General features: G+C 29.0%; 1 protein-coding gene across 1 annotated transcript in view; it reads right to left on the bottom strand.

Moving 5' to 3' along the window:
* Positions 1-6,768: 6,768 nt before the first annotated feature.
* The window catches only part of LOC135953281 (ETS-like protein pointed), a 103,493-nt gene continuing 83,794 nt past the window's right edge, over positions 6,769-26,467 (bottom strand). Inside the window, exon 4 of the mRNA XM_065503104.1 lies at positions 6,769-6,890. Within this exon, the coding sequence (XP_065359176.1) occupies positions 6,769-6,890 (122 nt within the window). The remainder of the gene's footprint in view (positions 6,891-26,467) is intronic.

Here is a 26,467-nt window from a genome sequence, read left to right as displayed (position 1 = left end):
AAATCTTTTAAAAGTCATCTGTTGTCATCTTGTTGTTACACTATTTGAACAACAAATACAAATATATGATAATATAGACGAAAAGGCAGATGTTTGTTAATAAAGTATTTGTAAATATTAAATTTAAATGTTTCATTTTGTGTGTGTGTGTGTGTCCGTAGAATATTTGTTTAAGAGTAAAGGCAGGGATACACCACTAAGAGGCGACACAATTTGCATACTCACTGTTGCCATCATCATACCTTTTCTTTTAAAGGTTTTATTAACAATATTTTCGCGTTGCTTTTTTAATTTTTATATTTTCTTTTGTATCTTTTAGGAATCAATGGAAAATTGTTGTAATTTGTGTGTGTGTGTGTTTGTGTATTTAGCTGACTTTACCTTTATTGTTTTTGTAATAATGCCTTGAGTCATATTTTTTACTTGTTGTTTGTTATCTGTATTTTTTTTGTTCCTATACTACTCTGTACTAATTCAGTTCATTGATGTCTAGACTTTTTTACTAAAACCTATAGATGACAATAGTTGCAAAAAAAAGCAGAAAAAAATTTATGAAATGTGAACAAACAATCTTCTCGTTAGAAAAACAAAGACAACAAACGCTAATTGAACAATAAAATGTTGTAGCTGGTAGCTACATACTACGGGCACTTATTACTTGGTAAGTAGCTGCGAGTTTTATTGCTACTACTGCTATTATTACTTTTTGAAAGAGTATTTTGTCACTGCTGCACTTTCATTTCTAATGACTTATAATGGCATTTGTATGTATATTGATGAGATGTTAAATATATTATGGAGAGAAACAACTGAATAATTATTAATGGTTGTAAAGTGATTTTTTTTTTCAATTTGATCGCTAATAATTTCGAAATTTAGATATTTAAAAAAACAATCATGAGATATTAAAAAAAAAACAATTTCTACTAAAATATTTCGAAAAAGGGCTTTGTATAAATCGATATTGTTTGGGAATGTATTGAAAACTTATTCATACATTTAATGAGATTTGATAATATTTTGAAGAGAAAAGCTTCTTAGAATATTCTCCGAAGAAATGGCTTTATAGCAGTGTTCGGTACACCTAGCCACCAGAGGTCGAACACGATCGATTATTTATAATATTTACGAGCTTTTTTTTTAGTCTCCTAACTCAGAGCATTCTCCAGAATCTATTCATATCACAGGACTAGGGAAAAGCGAAAAATCTTAACGCTGTAGTGCAAAGAACGGCACATATCCCATCATATATCGGTCATATATCCCATCAAAGATTCATATTGCCTAGATTACAAGGTTGATCCGCTTTGACATATACGAATGTGAAGGAATTCCTATAAAAATGACTATCTGAGAGACAATTTATTTTTATAAAGCAGTGATAGGCATAAAGAGAGAAAGCCGAAATCCAAATCATTGGTATTTTGCTGATTATTATCTCAAAATTACAACATTTCGTATTTTTTGGTTTATTCTATAATGATATTTATAGCAAAATTGTGTAAGAAACTCTATAAAAATAACTAATCATGAGAAGGACAACAATTTCTTTCTATAAATGAGTGATAGACACAGAGAAATAAAGCGAATTCAATAAGCAAACTTGACATTTTGCAGATTATTAGCTCAAAATTACAACACTGCTTATAAAATTCGAATTTTTTTATAAAAATTTATAACAAAAATGTGAACGAAACTCTATAGAAATAACTACTTGCTCGACAATTTCTTTTCACATATTTTTTTTATATATACGTTTATTATAATATTGTAATTAAATCTAGACAATTATTGTTCTTTCAGTGGAAAATCATATTTGGTAAATTAGTCTTAAATTAGATGAGTGGTAAATTTGCTCTATGATACCTTGAACTGTCTTGAGTTACTGTAATAGGGGGTCACACGGTATGTATTGCATTTGTTTTGTGACATGTACTTTGACAATTTTCCACGTGTAAACATGTTCTAATTTCATGTCATATTGTCATAATGTCCTAATATTTCACAATGGTTTAAAAATGTTGTTATTGCATTTCAAGCAAACAATTTCCTAAAATAATACTACTCTGTATTGTGTTGTCGTAACCAATCAGCAGAGACCGGCGCCGAACGCCTAAGATTCGCTTAAGCCGAACCGCCGATTCGAGAAATATTAGGACCTTATGACAATATGACTAATAAGAGACCTTGTGAATTTAACAAGTGTATATTTTGAAATACAACACTGTATGAGTGAAAAATAAAAAACGTGAATTTTAAAATACACATGAAATTTCATATGTATCGAATACATGTCCCAATACATTAGGAATACATACCGTGTGACCCACCTTTAAGTAGCCTTGCGATTTCACATATAAATCAGTGATAGGCACTGAAAGATAGAGAAATTTGTAAAGTTTATTTTAAAATTTAAAACAAATAAAATTTCCGTAAATTCTTTTAAATATTTAGCTCCCTTTCCACTTACATTTAGTATTGTAGATAATCAGAAACTTTATCAAAAATTCATTAAGAAGTGTTATTTTTATTTAAATTTCAGACTTGTTAAACATTTTGAAAATGAAGTTAAATTATTGAAACTGATTAATTGGACTCTTGACAACAACAACTAAAAAAATCACTCTACAAACAGCAATAACAATGAATTTAAATTGAAAACATTGATGTCTACTTAAATTATAATTGTCACGCATATTCAACATGGACAGATATGAAATAATCAATTCATAAGCAGCGAATGGGTATATTCAAGGTTTAAGTCCAATATTAACTTGTTTACTTGAAAGCCTAAAAATATTATAGGCCAACTATAGGTGCAAATTCAGTACATGTCAGTCTGAATATTTAAAATAATATACATATTTATATATAAATATGAACACAACCGCTTTAAAGTTTATCAGCAATAAACAAAATAAGTGTATATAGTTTCTTAAAACCCCCCAGACTGATTCTGTCAATTTTTTTTGAAACAAAACATTATTATTACTTTGGTTTACTCATTGACTTTAACCCCAGCAAACTGAAGAATTCTTATCTGTATTTTTTTAGCATATTAAAGTTTTGGAAAAAAAATAAGCGTGTAGAAAAATTAATCACTTATTTCAACACCTGAAAATTGATTTATATCTTAAAGAACCAGCACAGATATAAATAAAAAATAAAAAAACTGACCAAATAACAATTTATGTTTATTATTCAATTAAAAAAGTGTTTGTCGTAGAACATACACAGAGAAAACAGATTCATAGTAGCAACCGGATTTGTTGTCAATCGAATGATTCGGTTGCACACATAGAATTTTTCGGTTCTATTAACAGAAAGTCACTTGATAAAGAAGAAATTTGGTTGCAGCAACCAAAATTTTGTTACCCCTTCTAAAATTTTGTTAGCCACAACTGTAAAATTCGGCTACTAAGATGAAATCATTCGATTGGCAACAAATTCGGTTGCTATCACGAATCTGTTTTCTCTGTGTACATATGTATGTACAATTCAACTACCGAATTATTTAGTTCAATATTTAGTTAAGTTTTGTTTTTAACAATAAATTCTAAAATAAATAAACTTTAATTTTATTGCTAACAAAAACACACACACACAAAAACAACATTTCGTGGTAAATAAATAAAACCTTTACTTTGAAAAGTTTTTTTTTTTTTTGCTTTAAAAATCAAATTAAATTGAAAATTATGGCTTTGTAAACAATTGTTCGTTCGCCTCTTTCATACACAGATGCAGCTACATATAAATAACAATGGCCAAGAAAAAGTACAAGTATGTTAATCTAAATAAGAAGGTGGTGATTGGATACATTTGTATCCGATGTATGTATATATGTATTTGGACGTACGAATGCCAATATGTAGTAGCCAATAGATACGAACATCTTAATGAATGACTGACTGACCGTTTAGTTGAGCATTGAGTTGTTGGTTGTATGTCAGTCTAGAAGGTGATGTGAACAATTTTATTTATATTTTGGTGTTTTTGAAATTGACCCACAATTTGTAAATGTTATTAATGGTGATATTAATGCTGCTACTGACTGCAGTAGCAGGCAACACACACAAAATAAACCACTATAAAATTCACACAGAAAATTAATTAACTAAATAATAAGACAACCGAAATGTTGGACCCCAATTAACAGTAGTTGTAAAGTGTTTATTCTTTAGTTATGCCCTACACCACCATAGTGGGGATATTAAAGTGTACCAATCTGCTCAGGATCTGAGTCGATTAAGCGATGTCCGTCCATCCGTATGTCCGTCCATGTCACAATTTCAAATGTCCGTCCATGTCACAATTCCATCCGTATGTCCGTCCATGTCACAATTTCAAAGATAATGTGATAATGTGATAAATGCTCAGGATCTGAGTCGATTAAGCGATGTCCGTCCATCCGTATGTCCGTCCATGTCACAATTTCAAAGATAATGTGATAAAATTTTGTACAAGCTTTTCTATTATCCCAATCGGTCCATTATATCTCTTAGCCCCCATACGATTGCTCTATCTGAAATTAGTTAAGCTCTCATAAATATCTTATTTACAGTTATCCAAACCAAATTCAGCACAAATAAGTTTTATATAAACTCGCACCAACAAATTTTGTGATGATCGGTCCATAATTAGTCATAGCTCCCATAAAAGGCCCACGTCCTTTTTTTTTTGTAAGTCATCTCAACATTTTTCTAACAATTTCGTTTAGTTTGAAGCTTTAAGATTTCATAAAAATCCAGATTTTGGATAGAGCATCACTTCATGATCGGATCACCTAACTTCCAATGGCCAGAGCAAATCATTTTTCTTTTAAAATTTCAATAATTGTTTCTCATGAGTAATTTTCGGAAGTGGGTCTTACATCGGACTGATGACCAATTATGGACTGATCGTCATGAAATTAGGTCGCGAATCAATATTTCACATGAAATATTTTCCCTTTTCTTTTTTTCGTTCATCAACTTTGTTCACGTGAAAAAATTCCCCTTGTTGTGAAATTTTTAGATGGAATTTTGTAAACAATAAACAGCTGTTACGAACAAAATCAACTATTGTGAATGTAAAGTTCATCGTGATATTCCCGATAGCAATTTTGACTTCGAGGAAAATGAATATTTCATGGGAACAAAATTTCACATGTTATTGCCGATAGGAGTGTATAATTGTTAAATTTTATTTGAATACCAAAATTTGTATGAGATTTATGATGGTTAAAATGATTTTCAGAAATGGGTCTTATATGGGAGCTATAACCAATATCCATCGCCATGAAATTAGGTCGCATGATTTATTTCTATATGAAACTTATTTGTTTTAAATTTTATGTAGAATATAAGAGATTTATGCTCGTTAACGTTAAATTAATAATTCCCAATGATTTCATATATTCAAACAACTATTAATTTTGAATTTCTACATATTTGTGAATTAATATTGATGCTGCTGCTGTTTTATTTATGATCGTGTAAATTTCTGTTTGATCATCAAATTTTATTGTTTTCTCATTTTGTTGATGATGATGACGACGATGATCATCAATGTTGATTTTAATGATGCTGCTTGCTGCTGGCTTTGTGGCTGTCGTAGATGGCTACTATTGTTGGTAGTTTGGGGGTATTTTATATTGTTGATAAAACTAATGTTGTTATCGTTGCCTGCCAATGATGGTGATGGCTATTGATGTTTTAAAATTTGTTTGTGATGTGTTTTTGTTAAACCAAAAAGCAACAAAAGTTTTATTTTTTTACGATTTTTTCATCTTTTCTTTTTGTTTAAAAAACAATTTAAACAACAAGCTACTGTTTGTTTTCTAAAGAAAATCAATATCATTTCATTTATATGGCCAATAGAGTCGTAATACTTGTATTACCATTTAGAAAAACAACTTCGCCATCACCCAACATCTTTGGATCGGTTGGCGCATCTGGCGTTAGAACTTAAATTTAGCTATTTTTTTTAGTTTCTTTTAACCCGATTTGTTTTCTCAATAAACATGTCTATTAAATTAACATATTATTTTTCTTTTTTAGTTGTTTTTATTTCCACTACTATGTATAAATTTCTTGTTATTTTTATTATCATGCAATTTTAAATGTCTTTTTCTATTTGTTTAATTTAATGGAAATTTCATTTTATTTTTATTTTCTTTATTGTATGGTAACCAACAGATAAAGATTTTTATTTTAATGGTGAGAGAGTTAAAATGTCTTTAAATGAGGTGATAGTTTTATTTTAGATTTGTTTGTGGTTGGGGTTTTTTTAGGCCTGGGAAACAAATCTCTGTGAATTATTAAGAATAAATTGATTTATGATTAAAACGACTGTTTTGAAAGTTGAATTTTATTAAATGCTCGTAAAGATTTCATTAGTGTCAGATATGATGAGCGTTTTTTTGAATGAAGACATTTTAAATCATAAAACGGCTGATAGTTATAAATGTAAACAAGTTTAACTTTTATATAGAGTTAATTATGTTATTTTTAAATTTAAAAAATAGATTTATCTGTAACTTTAAAAGATGTGTACAAAACAAGGAAATTATTTAAATGTATTTTTAAATAAAAAAGTTTAATGAGTTAATAATTTTGAAAATTAAAAAATCAAAGTATTTCCAAAGTTCAGGGCTCAGAAAATGATACCATTAGGGTTGTAAAATGTGCTATGTATCTTAAAAGTATTTGTTTTTAGAATAATAAATTTTGTATTTGAAAATCAGTTCTAAAATAAACATTTTTCATTTAGAGTTTGAATAAGTAGAAACTAAAACAATATTTGGAAATTTAAGCCAGATTTTTTTATATATTTAATATAAATACTTCGTTTAAACTTGTACATTACCCATATTTTATTTGTAATTAAACTGCAGACAAATAAGAACTTACCTGAAAAGAGAAAAAAAATAAATAATTTTAATAAAATTTTAAACTGTCACTTTATTATAAATTTAACTGAAATTTTAAAGTAACTATCAGCCAAAAATTTGTACTGACATGTTATTACATTACATAGAAGCAGTTTAGTAATGCATTATGATGTATGATTACTATGGTATTCAATTAATCGGGTTTCTGATTTAATTGGTTAATCGAGCAAATAATTAATCGAGGTTTAGATTTAATCGGTTAATTTTAAATTATTCGATTAACCGAATAATTTCCATTTTAATTTTAAATTGAAAAGAAAAACAAGAATTTTGTTAGCAAAAAGAACAAAAATATAAAAAAACAAACAAAACATAACATTCCAACAAAACAATAAATAAACATGTGAGTTTTTTACGATTTTAGGGAGATTTTCTGAAATAATCTTTTAAAAAAAGAATATAATTTAAATGATTTCTTTTTTAATAAAACTTGACTTTGAAAAACTCCCTCACTGATTGTAGATGTTGGAGAAATCGAAAGGAAGACATGATAAAGAATACCCAATTTCTCAGTTCTTTTTTTAGTTTTTTCTAAGCATATAAAATCCTCAATTATACATAGGGAGTCCTTTTTGGATTTTTTTTAGATTTTGAATACTTTAATAGTTTCTTTAAGTTGTGATAAAAGAATCATTTATGTAATATCTTCAGTTTCGTCTATTACCTTATCGTCCTTTGACTCATTAGGACAAAGTTCATCATAAAATATTCTAGAAAAAAGAGTCATTTCCAAATTCTTTAGTGTCAGTTTTCATACTATACTTCAAAAAACTATCGCTAGAAGGGAATGTTTACGAGTTAAGAAATAAAATTTTGTGTGTTTAAAACTATATTTCAACATAAAGTGCAAAAAAAAATAAATTTCGGGTAATCGGTTAATCGACACAACTTAATCGGTTTATTTATTATTATAAAACCATCAATTTTGAATTATTCGAACAGTTAACCGACCAAAATTAATCGGTTACTCGATTGTCGCTTATGCTTATCAATCTACCTAGGCGTCATTCACAAATCACCTCAGGCATAACTCATTTATAACAGGTGCTATATGTCGATGGACAACTGAAGCGAACTAATGATTTCACCGGTAACTTAGGCAGGCGCGGATCCAGGTCAACCATTTTGAGAGGGGGAAATTAAACTTTGTTCTACATATTTCTTTTTTTACCTTTTTTATATGAAAACTTTTCGGTTTTCGGGGCGGAAAATCCTGTTTCACCCCCTCTTTATCCGCGGCTGCATTTGGGTCACTACTGGTTCCAAAACTAGCTATGTGACTAGATATTTCAACATGTTCGTGTTTTACATAGATTTCAAAGACTAAAATCCGGGTTCCAAAAAGTACTTCTTGACAATTGACTCTCCAATAGATTACTTCTGGTGAACAAAATAACTACTTTTTAAAGTGCAGTACAGAAAAGTTTAAAGTTGCTATAGTACAGGTCCATTTACGCCGTACTTTATTTACGCGAATTCGATATAACGCGAACTGAAATTAGCAACCATTTTTTCAAATACGCAACTCTTTTTACACGATTTTTATATAACGCGGCAACAAACAACAAGAAACGAGAAAACACAAGCGAATAACAGATTTCTGTTTTGAAAACTTCGATAATTTTTATGAATTTTTTGTTAAGTTTTGATCTCTTTTATGTATTAGAATATTTTGTTTTTTTAATTGAAATTTTCTCCTTAATTTTCGATTAATTACTTTACTTTTATTTTAAGTAAGTTTTTAAAAGTACAAATAAAATAAGTTTACTTAAAGTATATATCGTCGCCTTAAATGCAAACGGACGTAACTACATTTTTATTGTTTTTACAGGATACGTTATAAAATCAATAATAATAGAGTATTCTTGGCAATTGTTCAATCAATCAAAAACTCAATTTTGAATTTTTGTGTAGTTACGTCCGCTTTCATTTAAGGTGACGATATTCTTGTATGTATGTACATATGTGTTTTCTATTTAACGCGATTTTTAGGTCCCAATTTCTTTTTTGTTATGTGACTGATGTATTGTTTTACGCGAAATAAAAAATTATTGGCCCCACAAAAGCATTTCGTTCTAAATTAGAACCTCGTTTTACGCGAATTTGATTTACACGCTATTTTTTTGGTCCCAACAAACCGCGTAAATGGAGGCCTACCTGTATATAGTATATAGTTTGTCAAAAACAAACTTAGTGCCCATGAAAATACATAATAAATATTTATGAATCAATTAATAAATAAGTTATTACTAGACTACTTCTAGCTAAGGCAAATCCTACGTTGTAGTCATTGAAATGTATTCTATAATTGCAAGTCAATTACCAAGTTTTTACTGGCACAGTTTGATACCTTGAAAACTTTCCTTTTCCATTCAACTATTATCACAACATCTGATTCTTAAAGTAAATAAGAATTTACATTACTTTTGACAAGATACTGATTGGGTCAATACACAAATTTATTGCGTGTTTAATTTAGGGCAGGAAATTAACAATATTTGCTTTAATAAACATTAAAACGACTAAATAAATTTGTGTTTAGTTTTATTTTTTATTAATTTACATCTGGCCAACATTTCTTGTTATCAACATTTCATTGATAAATCAATCGTGTTTTATTACAATTTTCTTAAAACAATATTACAAATCATTCAAATTCATTCAGAAAAAAAAAACTCAAATTCAAATCAAATAAAATCGATTTGAATATAATATTTTCCTTTCCCACACTTTTGTTGTTGTTGTTGTGAGTTGGTTTTTGTAAATGTATTTGTTAAAATGTTATTCGCGTACTAGACTTAATTAATCTCTTGTGAAAACTATCGGAAATGATAATTAATTATAATCTTTATCGCCAACTTTGATTATAATAAAATCAAATATTATTTGTATACACCAAAACTATATGGGCAAAAAGATAACATACATAGATACAAATACCAATACCAATATACATATATTGTGTAAAATAAAAACAAAAATAATCACTAACCAAATAAATCTATAATTTGCAAAACAAGTTTATTTACAAATTCATAAACATACAGTGTTGTACCGATCAATGTACATATGTATGTACTTATGTATTGTATTTATCTATGAGGTATATTTAATATATTTCATTGTATTGTTTTGTATTTTAATTTTGTTTTTTTTTTTCGGTTAATTTAGTTTAAGGTGTTTGAAAACAACTTTCATTCATGATTGTTTCTTTAACAGTTTTTTGAATTTGAAATCAAACACAAATCCATCTTGTATGTACAATGTACGAGTATGTATGTATAATGATCATGAGAGTTTGTTTAAGTTTGTGTATTATAAATCTTTGAGGTTTATTTACAATTCGTCTACTCGTATGTAGTTTTTGTTATTTTATTCATCAACAGCGGCATAATTATGGCTTGAAAATTATGTTTCCCTGGCGCTATAAAATTGAGGCAAACCAATACTTTATAGCTTTGTTTCTATACATTTATATGTGTTTTTCTGATTGAATGAATGAATTAATGAATGAACGAACGTATGTGCCATCAATCCATCCATCCATCTAACAAAATATTTATTGATTAGAGCAACATACAATATGTGAATGTCCGTCTGTCTGTCTATCCAACTAAATGAATGAATTTTTTTTAGCAATTCATCTAACGTAAAATTGTTAAGATCTAAACAACAAGCGAAACAGCACAAAAAAAAATAACACGAAGAAAAAATTCATTCATAAAACTTAGGCAGAACACTTGAAGATCGTCTGTTAAGGGGGAGGGGACAAGAGGAGCTGCGTGCTTTGAACTCCTTTAGATTTAACGTTAGCTAGTGTGTGTATATATGTATATAGTTGGGTAAACGTTGTTCAGTTATCTATTGAGGTTTTCAAAGTATTTTTTTTTTATTTATTTATGTTTTTTCTAACTCGTTGCTGTGTGTAGAGATTTTAATTCATAGTTATATTTTGCTATTTTTTCTCAATGAAACTGGTTTTTTGATAGTTTATCTGAAAGGCAGAGTTGGCCAATGTTTGTTATAGAATATAGTAGGTCTAGAAAATGGGCAAAAATAACTTTTTCAACATGACTATCAAATTATGAAAATACAAATTTCTTTTATAAATTTTAAGCATTTTCTAATTTGTATCACCTTTGTGTGAATCTGAAAAGTCGATGGCGTTCGGCAGGCCAACAGTGAGAACGAATGGCCAAAGTTCAAGGTGTAGACAAATGAAATTTGGTAGAAATATTTAGCAGGAAGTGCGATGTTTTAACAAAACTGAACCAATGACACACCCACCACACAAATATCTTGGAACCCAGGAAAATGTTCAGAACTTCTCCTAGAATTAGTGTAATTAGAACAACTTCAGGTTCCTTAATGACTGACTTGGAACTAGTGGTGTCGCAATTACTTCTGAGACCAGTTATGTGGTTTTATATTTTAATCTTAAAGTACTTCTATTGGAACCAGTTCTTTGGCAGTGGAAGGAATTTTTTGGAATAAAAAAAAACAAGTAAGAAAGTATGGTCGGTCAAGCCCGACCATATAATAACCTACAATAAGTAAAAGAGCAAAAAGATTTTTCTGTTAAAATTTCAATAATTTATATTTTTGAGTGATTTTCGGAAGTGGGCCTTATATGGGTGCTATGACCAATTATGGACCGATCAGCATGAAATTAGGTCGTGTGATTTATGCACGTTAAAGTGATTTTCGGAAGCGGGTCTATATGGGAGCTTTAAATAATGGACCGATTTCAGCCAGTTTCAATAGGCTTGGTCCTTGGGCCGAAAAAGTAATATGTACCAAATTTTACCGAAATATCTTCAAAATTGCGACCTGTACTCTGCGCACAAGGTTTACATGGACAGCCAGCCGACCAGACGGACGGACATCGTTTAATCGACTCAGAAAGTGATTCTAAGTCGATCGGTATACTTTAAGGTGGTGTTAGACTAATATTTTTGGGCGTTACAAACATCTGCACAAACGCATAATACCCTCCCCACTATGGTGGTGTAGGGTATAAATATGCCGTCGAAAAAATCAAAAAAAAAGTTTTTAAGATTTTTGAAGACACGAGTCCGTGACTTTTTTATCCAAAAACCTGTAATTCATTAGATTTTTGGTATAAAAAATAATTTTATTTTTCATTATTTGTCCAATGTTCTTTTATTTTGTTTATCCCTTCTAAAAAATAAGATTTAGTTAGGTCATCAAAATAAGTATTTGATAACCGATTCACATCGAGATATCTACTGTTTTGACTGCTTTTCTGGTCTCTGAAATATTGTGGATCCACGTTTCGTTCACGAATACGAAACGTCGCAAAAACTCGTCCATATTGCGGTTGAACAACGCCAAACACTCCTGCAAAGTTGTCACATGATTGCACAGACACAATCGATTGTGAGGAAATACAGTACGCATCTTGCGGAAAGCTTTCTCATACCCAAGTGATCATTCAAAATTGAAACCACTAAGTCATATATATCTTCCACAATCTATCGCACTTTCAATCTCTGATCGGCCAATACCATATCGTAAATTGTTTCGGGTGTAGAACCTTAACTGGGCGTCCAGAACATCTTCCGTGCTTGTATGGCCACAACGAAATTCAAAGTTCCCATAATATTTCCCATTTTATTTTTTTTCCGCAAAAAATAATGCTTAATGAGGACATGAAAGTCACCATTTTTAAATTTTCTTCTCAATTCATGAGGTAGTCTGCTATCAATAGCTGTCAAACACAAACTAAATGAGGCAGCTTGTTCAAATTTTGACAGTAGTCAACTGACAGATGCCTGTTGACAGGAGCACTATTGGCCTTTCAGTTAATAGGCAGTAAATTCACAAAGTCAGGGACTGTCCTCGCATAATTACAATAATAAATATAAATCGCTTTTGAAAATTATGTAATATATTTTAAAATGCTGTCGTGTATTTATTATTATCATTTAAAGTAGCTCCTTATAACTGTACGAAGTGAATAGTACTGCAAATTCAAAGACATCTTAATACTACAACAATTCAATAGTTTACACGAAATTTCGGAGTCCAATCAAACTTGAAAGGTAAATTTTTCTAGATACTCTTACAAATAGTGGAGTATCTGAAATTACTAGTTGGTCATTGGCCACCCCTGATCCGTAATCATTTCTCAAGTCTTTTAAATGTGGCTTAGTGTTGTGATGTGTATAAGTTTGAACGTGTATATATTTTTGTCATTTCCATCCTCCTAAAGTTAAGCAGCAAGCACTGGCACTAGCACCAGCTCTAACACTAGCACTAGCAAACGGCAACAAAAGCAGCTGCCCATCCGGTCGGTCAGTGGGAATAAAATAGTAAAATAAGAAAATTAAGAAAAAGAAAATCAAACTTACAAAAAAACAAACAAACTTGGTCAACAACGTCTTGGCCACTTTTGATACACACGCAAAATTAGAAATCAATTTAAACATTGATCAGGAGGTGGCCGTGGGGTAAAATGAATAGAATGATGTTTTACGTACAGTTCTTCTTCTTCTTAACAACAACAACACAAAAACAAGCACTGATCTAATATAATCAACACATTTGTTTAAGAAAACCTTTTCGGTTGTTATTTCTCTTTAAACAGCAACCCAGGGGGAACCCAAAATGATACAACATTGGTAGCAGTTGAAAAAAACAACTCAAAATTACAAGTTTATTTTTTTTTGTTTCTGTGAACAACATGTTGTTTGGTTGCCACAAATGAATTGAAAATTTTCTTCAATACTTGTTGTGATTTTAACAGGTTTTTCTTCATACAATTTTCTTAAGATCTAATGATATGCTTCCTTCCCCCTTTTTTGCGGATTTTTTTTTTGTTCTGTGCGCGCTGCGCTGTTTGTGTCTATTTGGCCCCTACAAAAGTGTTATTATTATTCTTATCGGCCATCTGAGATAAGAATGGTGGTCAAGGCGATGCACTGCAATATAAGGAGATCAGGCAACAATAATGCATGGAGAAACATCATCATTGTGCTAGACAAAAGATAAATACATCAACCTATTTTCAGAGGAAAATCTACATCCGTTTTATACATACATTTATGTATAGATACACTGTGATTTCCACATATTGTCCATGTATGTATGACAGACTTAATGTCAGTCTGTGTTAAGGAAATCGAGGATGTCAACTTGTGTGTCAAAGTGGCGCTTTTAATGTGTGTTTTTCACAACAACAAAAATGTTCAGCGCGTTTATTAGGTTGGTGAAAAAACATAAATGATCGATCATTTCTGGATATCTAATTTTATTCCTAATTATTGTTTAGAAATAATACTAAATTTACAAAGTTATTTGAAAAACATTTCAAACGACATAAATACAATTTTCGAGCAAGTCCAACTAAGTTAAGTACTCGTACATATACTTAAACAAAAAATCAGCCTAACTACAAAAGCCTGAAGACGATTTTGAAGCCATAAAATGGACTATTATTTTAAATTTCATATCATAAAACAAATTTCAAATATAATTTAAAATGTTGTTTTATTATTTTAAAAAAAGCTTTTTGTTTTGAACTTTTATGTACATTTTCACCCTAACTATAAAAAAAATTTTAAAGTTAATTTTTGTTTTTTTTTTTGAAAAAAGCTTCAAAACTTTTTCCAACATATAGTTCAAACATAAAGTTCAAAACAAAAAGCTTTTTTTGAAATAATAAAACAATATTTTAAATTATATTTGAAATTTGTTTTATGGTACGAAATTTAAAATAATAGTCAACTTTATGGACTTAAAGTCGACTTTAAGGATTTTGAAGTTAAGCTGTTTGTTTTGTTAATTTTTTGAAATTTCTTTTTTTTATTTTCATTTATTTGAATGTATTGGAAATAGTTTTGAAAGCTATTTTTATAATACATATTTCTTATGGTACGAAAAAAAAAAAAAGTTCTATTTTAAAATAAAGTCGACTTTAACAAAAATTAACTTTAACATTTATAGTTAGGGTGAATATTTTATTTATCAGAAAATTAATATTGATAAATTTAATTAAAATTCGAATTTGAACAAAACAAAAAACTAAAAACATTCGGTATAATCATACTATGTGGATTATTCTGTATTAATTTTTGTTAATATTCAATTTTAAAAGGAGCATCATCAAAATGTCTTGGGTCTTTTTAAACCAACAGAAATGACATATTTTTACCAACCAATAAATGCAACACCTTTAATAAATATCATTTCTCGCGCTCTAACTCTCTCCTCATGCATATGTATGCATTTTAATCTATAAATTTCAACTCTATCTTCATTAAAACTCAAAATACGAAAAACTAGGTCCGGAAGTTCCCAACCATGTAATAACAGTTAATGTGTTACATCCAACCTAATAACCCAAGTAAAGTAGTAAAAAACAAAAAACACAGAAAGAAAAACAACACAAAACGATCAGGATATATTTCCGCAAGAACTGGTTCTTTTTTGTGGTCATTCGATTTGTGGTTAGTGATGGTGAGAGAGTAGAATATGGGAGCAAGTATTAATTAATAAAAAAAAAATCAAACCAAATACAGTCTATCACACACTTAGTTAATACAGGGTTAAGAAAGGTGATTTAAAAATAATTACAGTAAGATGTGTCTAGAGAAGAAATGTAAAAATATTTTATTTTATAGTTATGATAATTATCTGTGGGATTTTTATTTTAAAAAACAGGCCTATCTAGGTATAAATTAAATTTTCCAATATATTGAATATAAATATCAATGTTTATCCCATAAATTTAAATATTTTTTTTTATTTATTTATGTATGTTTTTCCAATAGCCAAGCACAATTATCCTAAAGCTATTTTTTTAATGACTACTAATTAAAAAAGTCTGAAAATAAAAGAACAAAAAAAAACTCCCCCTACTGCTACTTATTTACTTAGTGGTATCAGAAAGAACACCCACATTGTGTTCATTATAACTCAAGGCACCCTACAATTTAGACTATAGAGTTGGTCTATAAGAAGTTATAAACAGTAAATTAGATCTGAAATGATTATTATAATTTCCGTATTCTTTACTGAGTATGTACCATTTATCGCATTGTTAAATATCATTGAAATAATCACTTAAAAATCCAACTTTAAAACAAAATGCGTAGAATTAAGAATTAATTATATCGAACCATTGCTATTGAGTAGAAAAATCGATAACCTCAGAGCCAATTGAATTTTCCTTGAGTTTACTTACATATGTACATCACTTACTAGACAACTTCTAAATAGTCAAACTCGAATGCATGAATATCTAACTTGAAAAAATGTTAATCCTTTAAAGTAGCATAACAATTAAACGGTTTCTAGCCTTCAAAAAAAACATATATACTTATTACTTATCTCTTCTTTTCTACACTTATGAATTACAGTAAATTCAAAATAATTATAAATAAATATTGAGAATAATAAAAAAAAAAAACTCATTTACAACTAGCACGAGTATCAAGTATCGCTACAATACAATAAAATGCATAAATATTGAAATGAACTTGCAAGTTCAGATAAATATTTTCAATATAAATACCACAAAAAAAAATGCCATTTTAATTGTTTATCATGCGAATAAATTTCAAAAGGAATTTTCTGTGATGTGAAATGTGTAAAATGCTAATATTTGTAATTTTTAATTGATGAAATAACAATAAATGGAAAATAATTACAATGATGTCATACTTAAAACATCTACTTCATTTTATAAGCGTTGATATGTAAATAAATTAAAATAAATTTTGTGTGATTAAAAAAAATTTAAATATGTAAATAAAGTTACAGGAATTTGAAAATTTTAAATCGAGAAACTTGACCAATAAGTAAATAGACCTGGGTAGGTTCTCACCTAAATTGCACATACTATTATTTTAACTCTTTCTATTTTAATCCGCCTAAGTTGGTTGGTCTTTAAATGGAGGAACCACAAAATAAGTTAGGATACTACACGCAGAGAAAAAATATAATTGGGCATGGTTACTGTAACCATTTAAATAGTGTTACAAGATTTTTAACAATATTATAGTCACAGGAACCATTTACATGATTGTGGTAACCATAATATGGTTAATTTACGATTCACATGATTGTATCAACCATATATATGGTTACAGTAAACAAATATGTTTGTGGCAACCATATTTATGATGAATAATTTTATCATAATATGTTGTTATCAGATTATGATAACCCTTAAGCCGAGAGCAACATAATATGATAATGGTTGTCACAAACATATATTTGTTTACTGTAACCATATATATGGTTGATACAATCATGTGAATCGTAATTTAACCATATTATGGTTACCACAATCATGTAAATGGTTACTGTGACTATAATATGGTTAAAAAACTTGTAACAATATTGAAATGGTTACAATAACCATGCCCAACTATATTTTTTCTCTGCGTGTATATTCGGCTGTGGAGAATCTTAAAAACTTCCATGTAAAAATGGATTTCCGTCAATTACACTGGTCAATTCAATGTTGACAATATCTGTTTTGGATAGTACTCTTCATCAAAGACTAGTTACTTTTAGTTAACGCAAATTAATATATGGGGGATTTCATGTCAAGTGAACCAACTTTTGAAATCGATGTCTTCCGATCGGGATGAAATTTGCACTAAGGTAACTTCTATTGGATAGTAATTCAGACACAAGCTATCTTTTGAGCAAAAAGGGACTATTTTGAAAAAAGTTTTTGATTTTGAAAAAAAAAATGTCAAATTTTTTTTTTTTATTTTTATTTAGAAAGATTGAGGAAATAGCTATCTAAACTATTTGGGACCAATAAATAATAGGTTACATGGATGAGAAAAAGACCTGCTTGGCCAAAATTTTGACCCCCTCTAACTCAGAGAGTTGATCTTGACCGATCTTGCTGAAAAATTGTGTCTGAATTACTTTCCAATAACCTTGGTGCAAATTTCATCCCGATCGGAAGACATCGATTTCAAAAGTATATTCACTTGACATGAAATTCCTCATATATTTAGGTCATTTCATTATAGTCTTGGTTACTTTACACGTTAATCAAACGTAGGGTCATTTGTCTCTTAAGTGTCCCTAAGTAACATTACCGCAACCTAACGTTAACCGTAATGTATACTTTCGGTTCCACTTCCAGAATACCGTTAGCGAAAGCGGTTTAGGAATACATATCATTATATTACTCTTTGAACACGAACTTGTTATGATAGCTAGTATGGTAACCATGAGCTAGTGCTGTAACTGAATCATTGTAATCAGTAAGTGCTTTGACATGCAATGGTTATTTGGGACCTGCTACTAGACAGTAGGTATATTTATAATCTATGTAGAGTCAAATTAAAAAAACGGAATGTAAAATCACTATTTCGGGGATCACATACGTAAATAACAACAACAAGCTAAGCTAAAGTAAAAATTTCTTTCCTTAAAACATCCAAAATATATGTTGGAGATTGTCTCACATTTTAATATATAATTTTCTTTCTACTGAAATGATTTGGCTGATTTTCAATACCGAACTGCTTAGGACAATGATAAACTTTACAGGCGAATCTCATTTAATTCAGTTTTGTTCTCTAGACGTGTGAGTGATTTACACATACAGACGGGTATATTAAAATCGACTTAGTATTTTATAAGGATTAAAAATGTGTATAAATGCTACAGGAATAAATTCGTATATCTTAAATTTAAACCTGTTAATGCTATTTATCTTTATTTGATTAAATATATTATTTTGAAAAAAAGTTCGTTTGAGACTTTCAATTCTTTTCTGTTATTTGTTTTGAATTTTTAACTAGACTTAGGACCATTATTACAACTTGCATTTATGTTCGTAACAGTAAAAGGTAACTTTATTCAAAAAAAAGTGGACTTATTACATTTGAACACTAAACTAAGCATGTGTAGTTTGTGTGGTCTTAGTCTAATATTTCTATTATATATTTAAAAACTTGAGAGTTAAAAAATTTTATATTTAGATAATTTTTATTTTAGAAATGCAATAGTCTAAGTATGTACAATATAAAAAAAACTAGGAGTGTTGTTTCACAAAAATTTTGTTTAATGAATGATTCTAAATTAACATAAACTAATGAATGAATGAAGAAATAAATGGCCGTCCACCGCCAACCCACTGCAAATGAATGAAAATTCAGTTTAGCGTAAAAAATAACTATTCATCATTGCAAAATTGCATTCGTTGAGATTGCGATAACAACAAAATGTATAAATAATAGTTGTTGTTGTTCAGATTGCAACACTATATTTTATTTACAAATACAATTAGTTTGTTTTTTATCTAAATATTACATACACACAAATATCAAATTAAAACCTTTTATCGTTTTTAGTTTATTTTAGAAATAAAGCTGTGAATCCATGAATGAATCTGTACAACCGAGAGAATCGAGAGAGAAATAGAAAGATGATGTATTATAGTACAATGGAAAAGGCACAAAAAAAAAGAAGAAAAAAATACAACAACATAGTATTTAATTTGAGGCAAACTAGCCATGATTAGGAACATCCGGTTTACTAACCGAAAAAAAGCTACACATGAACTCAACATGCGTTTTGTTTTGTTTTATTTATTTTTTTTATTTTGATACAACTTAAAAAAACGCTACGTAAAATAAAGGCAAATTCGAAACTGAATCAGAAACAGAAACAGAGATGAAATACAAAGTAGTAAAGTGATGATTCTAGAATACATGTAAACACATACAGAAATGTTGAAACATGCACATTATACACATGATTATAAGTATTCACTTATACATGTTTATGAAAAAAATATAGAGGTTAAGAGTAACAGTAATTTCGTACATTCGGACATTTCCATAGATAAATTCACCAGGTCTTAAAATGATCACGATTGCACACATCTTACGAAATGTTTCTATCAATAACAACGTAATACAAAAAAATTAAAACCGGACAAACCAGGCTTTATTAAGTGTAATTATTTCATTTGATATAGTTTATGTTCCAATGTCGCGTTCTTGTATCAAATCATCGTTTTTTATTAGCAGGGCTGCGAATTTCGTACAAAAGCATGTCTGTAGCCAGTAAACAATAATCAATTTTTACCAATTACTTTTCCTAATGGCATCGATTTTAAGTTCCATAAATTAAGTTGGGAAAATTAAAATAGAATTACTAAAGTATAAGGAATAATGTTATAAAGCATCTGAAAAAAAAATTTCAATTCCTAGATGTTTACATTTTTCTAGATGCGTTTCGTTTGTACAGAGAAATAGAAACAAGAAAAACATTTTTTTAAAATTTCTTTATTTATACCCTTCACCTTCGTGAGAAGGGTATATATAAGTTTGTCATTCCGTTTGTAATTTCTACATTTTTCATTTCCGACCCTATAAAGTATATATTCGATTAAGCCATGTCCGTCTGTCTGTCCGTCTGGCTTTCGAGAAGTTTGCTATTTAAAATCAGCAAAATCGGTCTACAAATGGCTGAGATATGTGGAAAAAACCAAGACAACCTCGATTTTTGACCTATATCTGGATTACTAAGACATTAATATGGACAATATGGATATCTAATGATAGATATTTCAAAGACATTTGCAACGACGTATATAAGACCATAGTAAGTTAGACCTACAATGGGTAAAAATCAGAAAAAAAATTTTAACCCGATTTTTTTTTCACAAAAAAAAATTGAAAAAACCAAAAAAAAAATAGAAAATTTAAAAAAAAAAATTTTAATTTAAAATAACAATTGAAAAAATTTTTTTTACAAAAAATTAAAAAAAACACCTGGAAAAAAAATAATTTTTTTTTTACCTAAAAATATTTAAAATTTTTAAGTATAATTTGGTGAAGGGTATATAAGATTCGGCACAGCCGAATATAGCACTCTTACTTGTTTTTTTTTTTTTTTTCAATTTCGCGTTCTTGTTCATGGAAATGGCAAATGTGTGAATTAGGATGTGTTTCTTACGAATTCAAAGGATACATTTCTTAATAATGTATCACATCAAAATTTTATCCAAATCAAACAATTTTAACACGTACCGCATCTTTTCAATAACTTGCGTATTTTAAGTAGAAGGCGCCGTGAATAGTTCAACATGACAACTATGAACATAAATTAAATAATTTAAAAAAATGTTTTCTCAGATTTTTGCATTTTTCTAGCTGCGTTTCGTTTATATAGAGACATGGAAACAAGAAAAACATATTTTTAAGATTTCGTTATTTATTTTTAAATTTAAAGACCTACGAATGTCGCGTTCTTGATCATGGAAATGGCCATATGTGTGTATTAAGGTGTATTTCATACGAATTCAAAGATACATGTCACAATAATGTATCACCTGGTACAAAACTATGGACATTTTATGACATATTTTCAATGGTTTGAAAATGCGTTTACAAGTTTTTCCTACAAAAAAAATGGTTATTGAATATTTTGTTTCTCATTTAGAGTAATTGGAATCGTAATTCAAACTCAATTATCTTTCTAAAATTTTTTAATAGACAAACATTATCAGACACTTCAAAAACGGCCAAAAAATACAGTTTATTTAATAACTGTGTGGTTGAAATGTTTGAAAAATTATTTAAAAATATTTTGTTAAAAAATAAAAATTTCAATTTTAATTATAAATCTAGTAAAATAGTATTTAACTACAATTTCATCAAAATCGGCCAATATTGAAAGATTTGACACCAGTACCTCGTTCTGTATTGTATGTGAGAAACTTTTCATTGATAAACTTCCTGTTAAACACAGGGCGAGTATTAGTAAATCGATAACTGTGTCTGTACTTTTAATGTATTCAGTTTAAGTCATCCTGTTAAAAACTGAACGACTACAAGAATTTTTAAATTTTTTTCGATGCGAAAACTTCTCACAAGTTACGGGGTACAGGAGTCAGAATGTCTTAAAATTCTCAAGTTATTTTATTAAAATTTAAACACAGTAATAACTTTTGGGCCGTGACATAGTTATTGCCAAGAATTAAGTTTTTACCAAAAGCCTGAAAATTTAAATACTTGAAATATTTCAAAGAGCAATACTTTATAAATTGTTTAACATAAAATGTTAAATTGGAGTTTTTAAATAAATTTTTATAACACTAAAATTTAGTTAAGGCATAACCAGCCTTCGTGTTAATGGGGGTTGGTCTAAGATCTAAAAAAATATGTTTTTTATGAATCAAAAAATTTTGTGTGACAGAAAGAAACCAATATTTATCTATTTGTTGAAACTACGCACATAAAAGTCGCCGAAGAAGCCTGGATCTTTCACAAAATGTAATTATAAACCAGCCTGTTCATATAAAATCTTTCGAGGTAGTACAATTTGGCTCCATACTGCTTGCTCTATGTCTAGTTAGCAGTAACATTTTCTAAAAGTTTAGGTCTTCCTCTATTTTAGATTGTCCTCACAATTTGGAAATCTTCTTGGTTGAAATATTGAGTATTGCCTAACATAGTTCACATTGCCTAACATAGTTCCCAACTTGAGACGTACGACCCAACGGAATTTTTCGAATATTAAAGAGGAAAAAATAGTGATCCATTTTTTTCATTTAGTTTTTCAAGTGTGCTGAGACTCATAATAATTGGGTGAATTTGTTTCTTAAAAGACAATTCAGTTCAGATTCTGATTCTGATTGTGTATTTAATAAAAAACAAACTGAAACAATTTTATTTTCGCCTTTTTCAAAATTCAAATCACTAAATAACAAACGATTTTTTAAAATTTTTGAGTATTGTAAAAGTATTATTTCAAGAGTCACCTTGATCCTACCAGCACTCCTAGAAATTCCAAAAATTTAATCACAATAAAATTTGGTAAAAGTGGTTGTTGATCTTCAACAAATAATTTTTTCCCTTAACCAATGAGTAGCGAATTCAAGCATACACTCGTAAATATCGTTACTATTCATTTGTTTATATAGATAGTTTTAGGCCAGTCTTGGAAAGATAATGACAGTGATGATGATGTTGATGTTGATTATAATGATGCCACATACTCTCTCGCTTATAAACTCAACAGCATTACACAAACACTAATAGTGATGCTGATGATGACGATGATGGTCATATACTTCTGTATTTGTAGCTTGGTCATTGCCTTAGCCTTCTTTCGATTTAATTTAACTATAGCTCAAATATATACCACTAACATTACTAAAAAAACATGGGGCGTGAGTAAGAGTGTCTGTGTGAATTTGTTATATCAAAAAAAAAAAAAACAAAAAGGATGAAAGTCAAGCCTATGACTTCGCAGACTACTTCACACAACTACTGTTAGCATTATTACTATTATGAGTACAACTGCTGCTATATTATATACTAGAATTATACTAAGAATACAACATCCATCAGTAAGTGGAACTACTGCGAGTACTACTGCTTCACTACTACTGTTTTTATTGTTTCTACTGATGCTGTTGTTATTTTTATGGATCTTTTTTTTATCCATTACTGATCATTATAATTATTATAATGATGATGGTTCTTTTAGCTACTCGACTTTAGTTTTTGTTGCTGTTATTGTTATTTGTATTTATATCTTTTTCTATGTCAGCCGCAGCAGCAGCTACAACAATAAACGATGTTGAAATTTTACTGGGGTCTGTCTGATAATGTTTGGCTACTAGTATTAAGCTTTAATTTGTTTTTCAATTCGTTTATTATTTCTTTTTTTTTTGCTTCTCTCTTTTTCATTTCAGATTTTGACGTTACGTGTTCATGTTCATTGATCTTATTTTTCAAAATTTTTTTTCTGTAACATTTTTATTAATTTGTTCTACAATACAAGCAGCAGCAGCACCAACCACCACCATCATCAGCATTAGCATCAGTAGCTGGAGCAGCATCATTATTCTTACTTTATGGTCGGTCCGTCATGGTCATCACTGTCGGTGTATTTCAATTCGTGTGATGTCTTCTTTCTTGATGTCTTGATAATCGCCTCTTTATGTAACTGTCATATTTAAATATTTTAATTACTCTAGTTTTATTTTACATTTGTAGTTTTTTTATGAAATAATACTTTCATGAATGATCTGAATAATTAATATTTTAATTATTTTCGCGAGAAACTTTAAAAAGAAATTATTACCGTTATTAGTGCAATTTTTTAGTTGGAGATTATTGGAATTGTATATGTAATCCATATTCATTGCAATAATAAAGCTAAAAAATCCTAAATAATATTCCTTCAAATCGAAGTAGGGAATAACCACACAGTCTAACCACAACGTTTTTTAGAATTGCATATAACTTTCAATAAATCTATATTGTAGAAATGTATATTCGGCATAGTACCTCTTATTTCTTCCTTATTTATTTTCTGGCCTTCATTTTTTTTTCAAAGTAGATACAAACTAAGGCTTACATTTACAAAAACATCACATTACCAAAACCATGTTTAAACCTCCATCACTTTATAATTTAAATTCTCTCCCTACTTTATATTAGTTTTATCTGCCAAACTAATAACATTTATAATTCATTAATCTCTAATTTAATTAAAAACCATTTAAAATAAAATGCTTTTATTTTAAGTGACTTTTATAAAAAAAAAAAACAAAACACATAAATAAAACAAAAATATTTTAAACTAGCAGACCCGGTGCGCTTCGCCACCCCAATTAGAAGAAAGAAATAGTACTATTAAGTCTCCGTTTGTGAATCTAATTGTAAATATCTAATTTCATATTTCTGGGTCCATTATTATAGAAAATGCAAAATGTGTTCCAAATTTTAAATTTTTATGTTTATTATTATAAAATATTCAAAAAGTACCATTGCAATAAGGAAATAGTACCATTGATTATCACTTTTAAATTCGCATTCACTAAACCATAACCTGTCAAGTTTGAATTTTAGATTTGTATATCATTTCCTATATTATCAACTAATTTTGTTTCTATAATACTTAAGATTTAATAAATTATCACAAAACCGAAACCGATCGGTTTTTAATTTTTTAAAACCGAAACCGCGGTTTTTAAATTCTTCGATTTTTTGGAAACTCTAGGTCCATTATTATAGGAAATTCAAAAAAGTACCATTAGAATATATAAAAAGTACCAAAAATCCCCCACTTGTGGTTTCCCACTCACTCGGGTCCATATAAGCTTAATTTCATGGCTTTAGGTTCATTGGTGTAGAAATTACAAAAAGTACCATTCGAATAAAGAAAAAGTACCAAAAAGTCTCCCCCTAGAATTCTCACTCACTTAGGACCATGTAGTATGCTTAATTTCATGTTTTTAAGTCCATTGCTATAGAAAATTAAAAAAAAGTACCATTAGAATAAACAAAAGGTACCATGAGGTATCCGCTTGAATTTTCAATCACTTAGGACCATATACGCTTAATTTCATATTTCTAGGTCCATTATATTATAGAAAATTCAAAAAGTACCATTAGAATATAGAAAAAGTACTAAAAAGTATAAACTTGTGGTTTTCCAGTCACTCGGGTTCATATAAGCTTTATTTCATGATTCTAGGTTCATTGGTGAAGAAATTACAAAAAGTAACATTCGAATAAAGAACAAGTAAGAGTGCTATATTCGGCTGTGCCGAATCTTATATACCCTTCACCAAATTATACTCCAAAATTTTAAATATTTTTAAGTAAACAAAATTTATTTTTTTTTTCCAGTTGTTTTTTGAATTTTTTGGAAAAAAAATTTTTCGATTGTTATTAAATTTTTTTTTTAAAATTTAAAAATTTTTTTTTTTTAAATTTTTCAATTTTTTTTTTTTAAATTTTAAATTTTTTTTTTTTGTTTTTTCAATTTTTTTTTTTTTTAAAAAAAATTCTGGTTCAAAATTTTTTTCCCGATTTTGACCCATTGTAGGTCCAACTTACTATGGTCTTATATACGTCGTTGCAAATGTCTTTGAAATATCTATCATTAGATATCCATATTGTCTATATTAATGTCTTAGTAATCCAGATATAGGTAAAAAAAATAGGTCAAAAATCGAGGTTGTCTTGGTTTTTTCCTCATATCTCAGCCATTTGTGGACCGATTTTGCTGATTTTAAATAGCAAAATTCTCGAAAGCATGTCTGACAGAATTATTGAAGATTTGGATCCCGAAGATATCTGGGGTCTTCAGAAAACTGATTTCAACAGACAGACAGACAGACGGACAGACAGACAGACAGACAGACAGACAGACAGACAGACAGACAGACAGACAGACAGACAGACAGACAGACAGACAGACAGACAGACAGACGGACATGGCTTAATCGACTCCGCTATCTATAAGGATCCAGAATATATATACTTTATAGGGTCGGAAATGAAAAATGTAGAAATTACAAACGGAATGACAAACTTATATATACCCTTCTCACGAAGGTGAAGGGTATAAAAAGTACCAAAAAGTGGCCCCCTAGAATTCTAACTCACTTAGGACCATGTATGCTTAATTTCATGTTTTTAAGTCCATTGCTATAGAAAATTAAAAAAAGTATCATTAGAATAAACAAAAAGTACCATGAAGTATCCGCTTGAATTTTCAATCACTTAG

The sequence above is a fragment of the Calliphora vicina genome, chromosome 1 (genome assembly GCF_958450345.1).
Source record: "Calliphora vicina chromosome 1, idCalVici1.1, whole genome shotgun sequence".
NCBI classification, from domain to species: domain Eukaryota; kingdom Metazoa; phylum Arthropoda; class Insecta; order Diptera; family Calliphoridae; genus Calliphora; species Calliphora vicina.
This window is presented reverse-complemented; position numbering and strand designations above follow the sequence as displayed.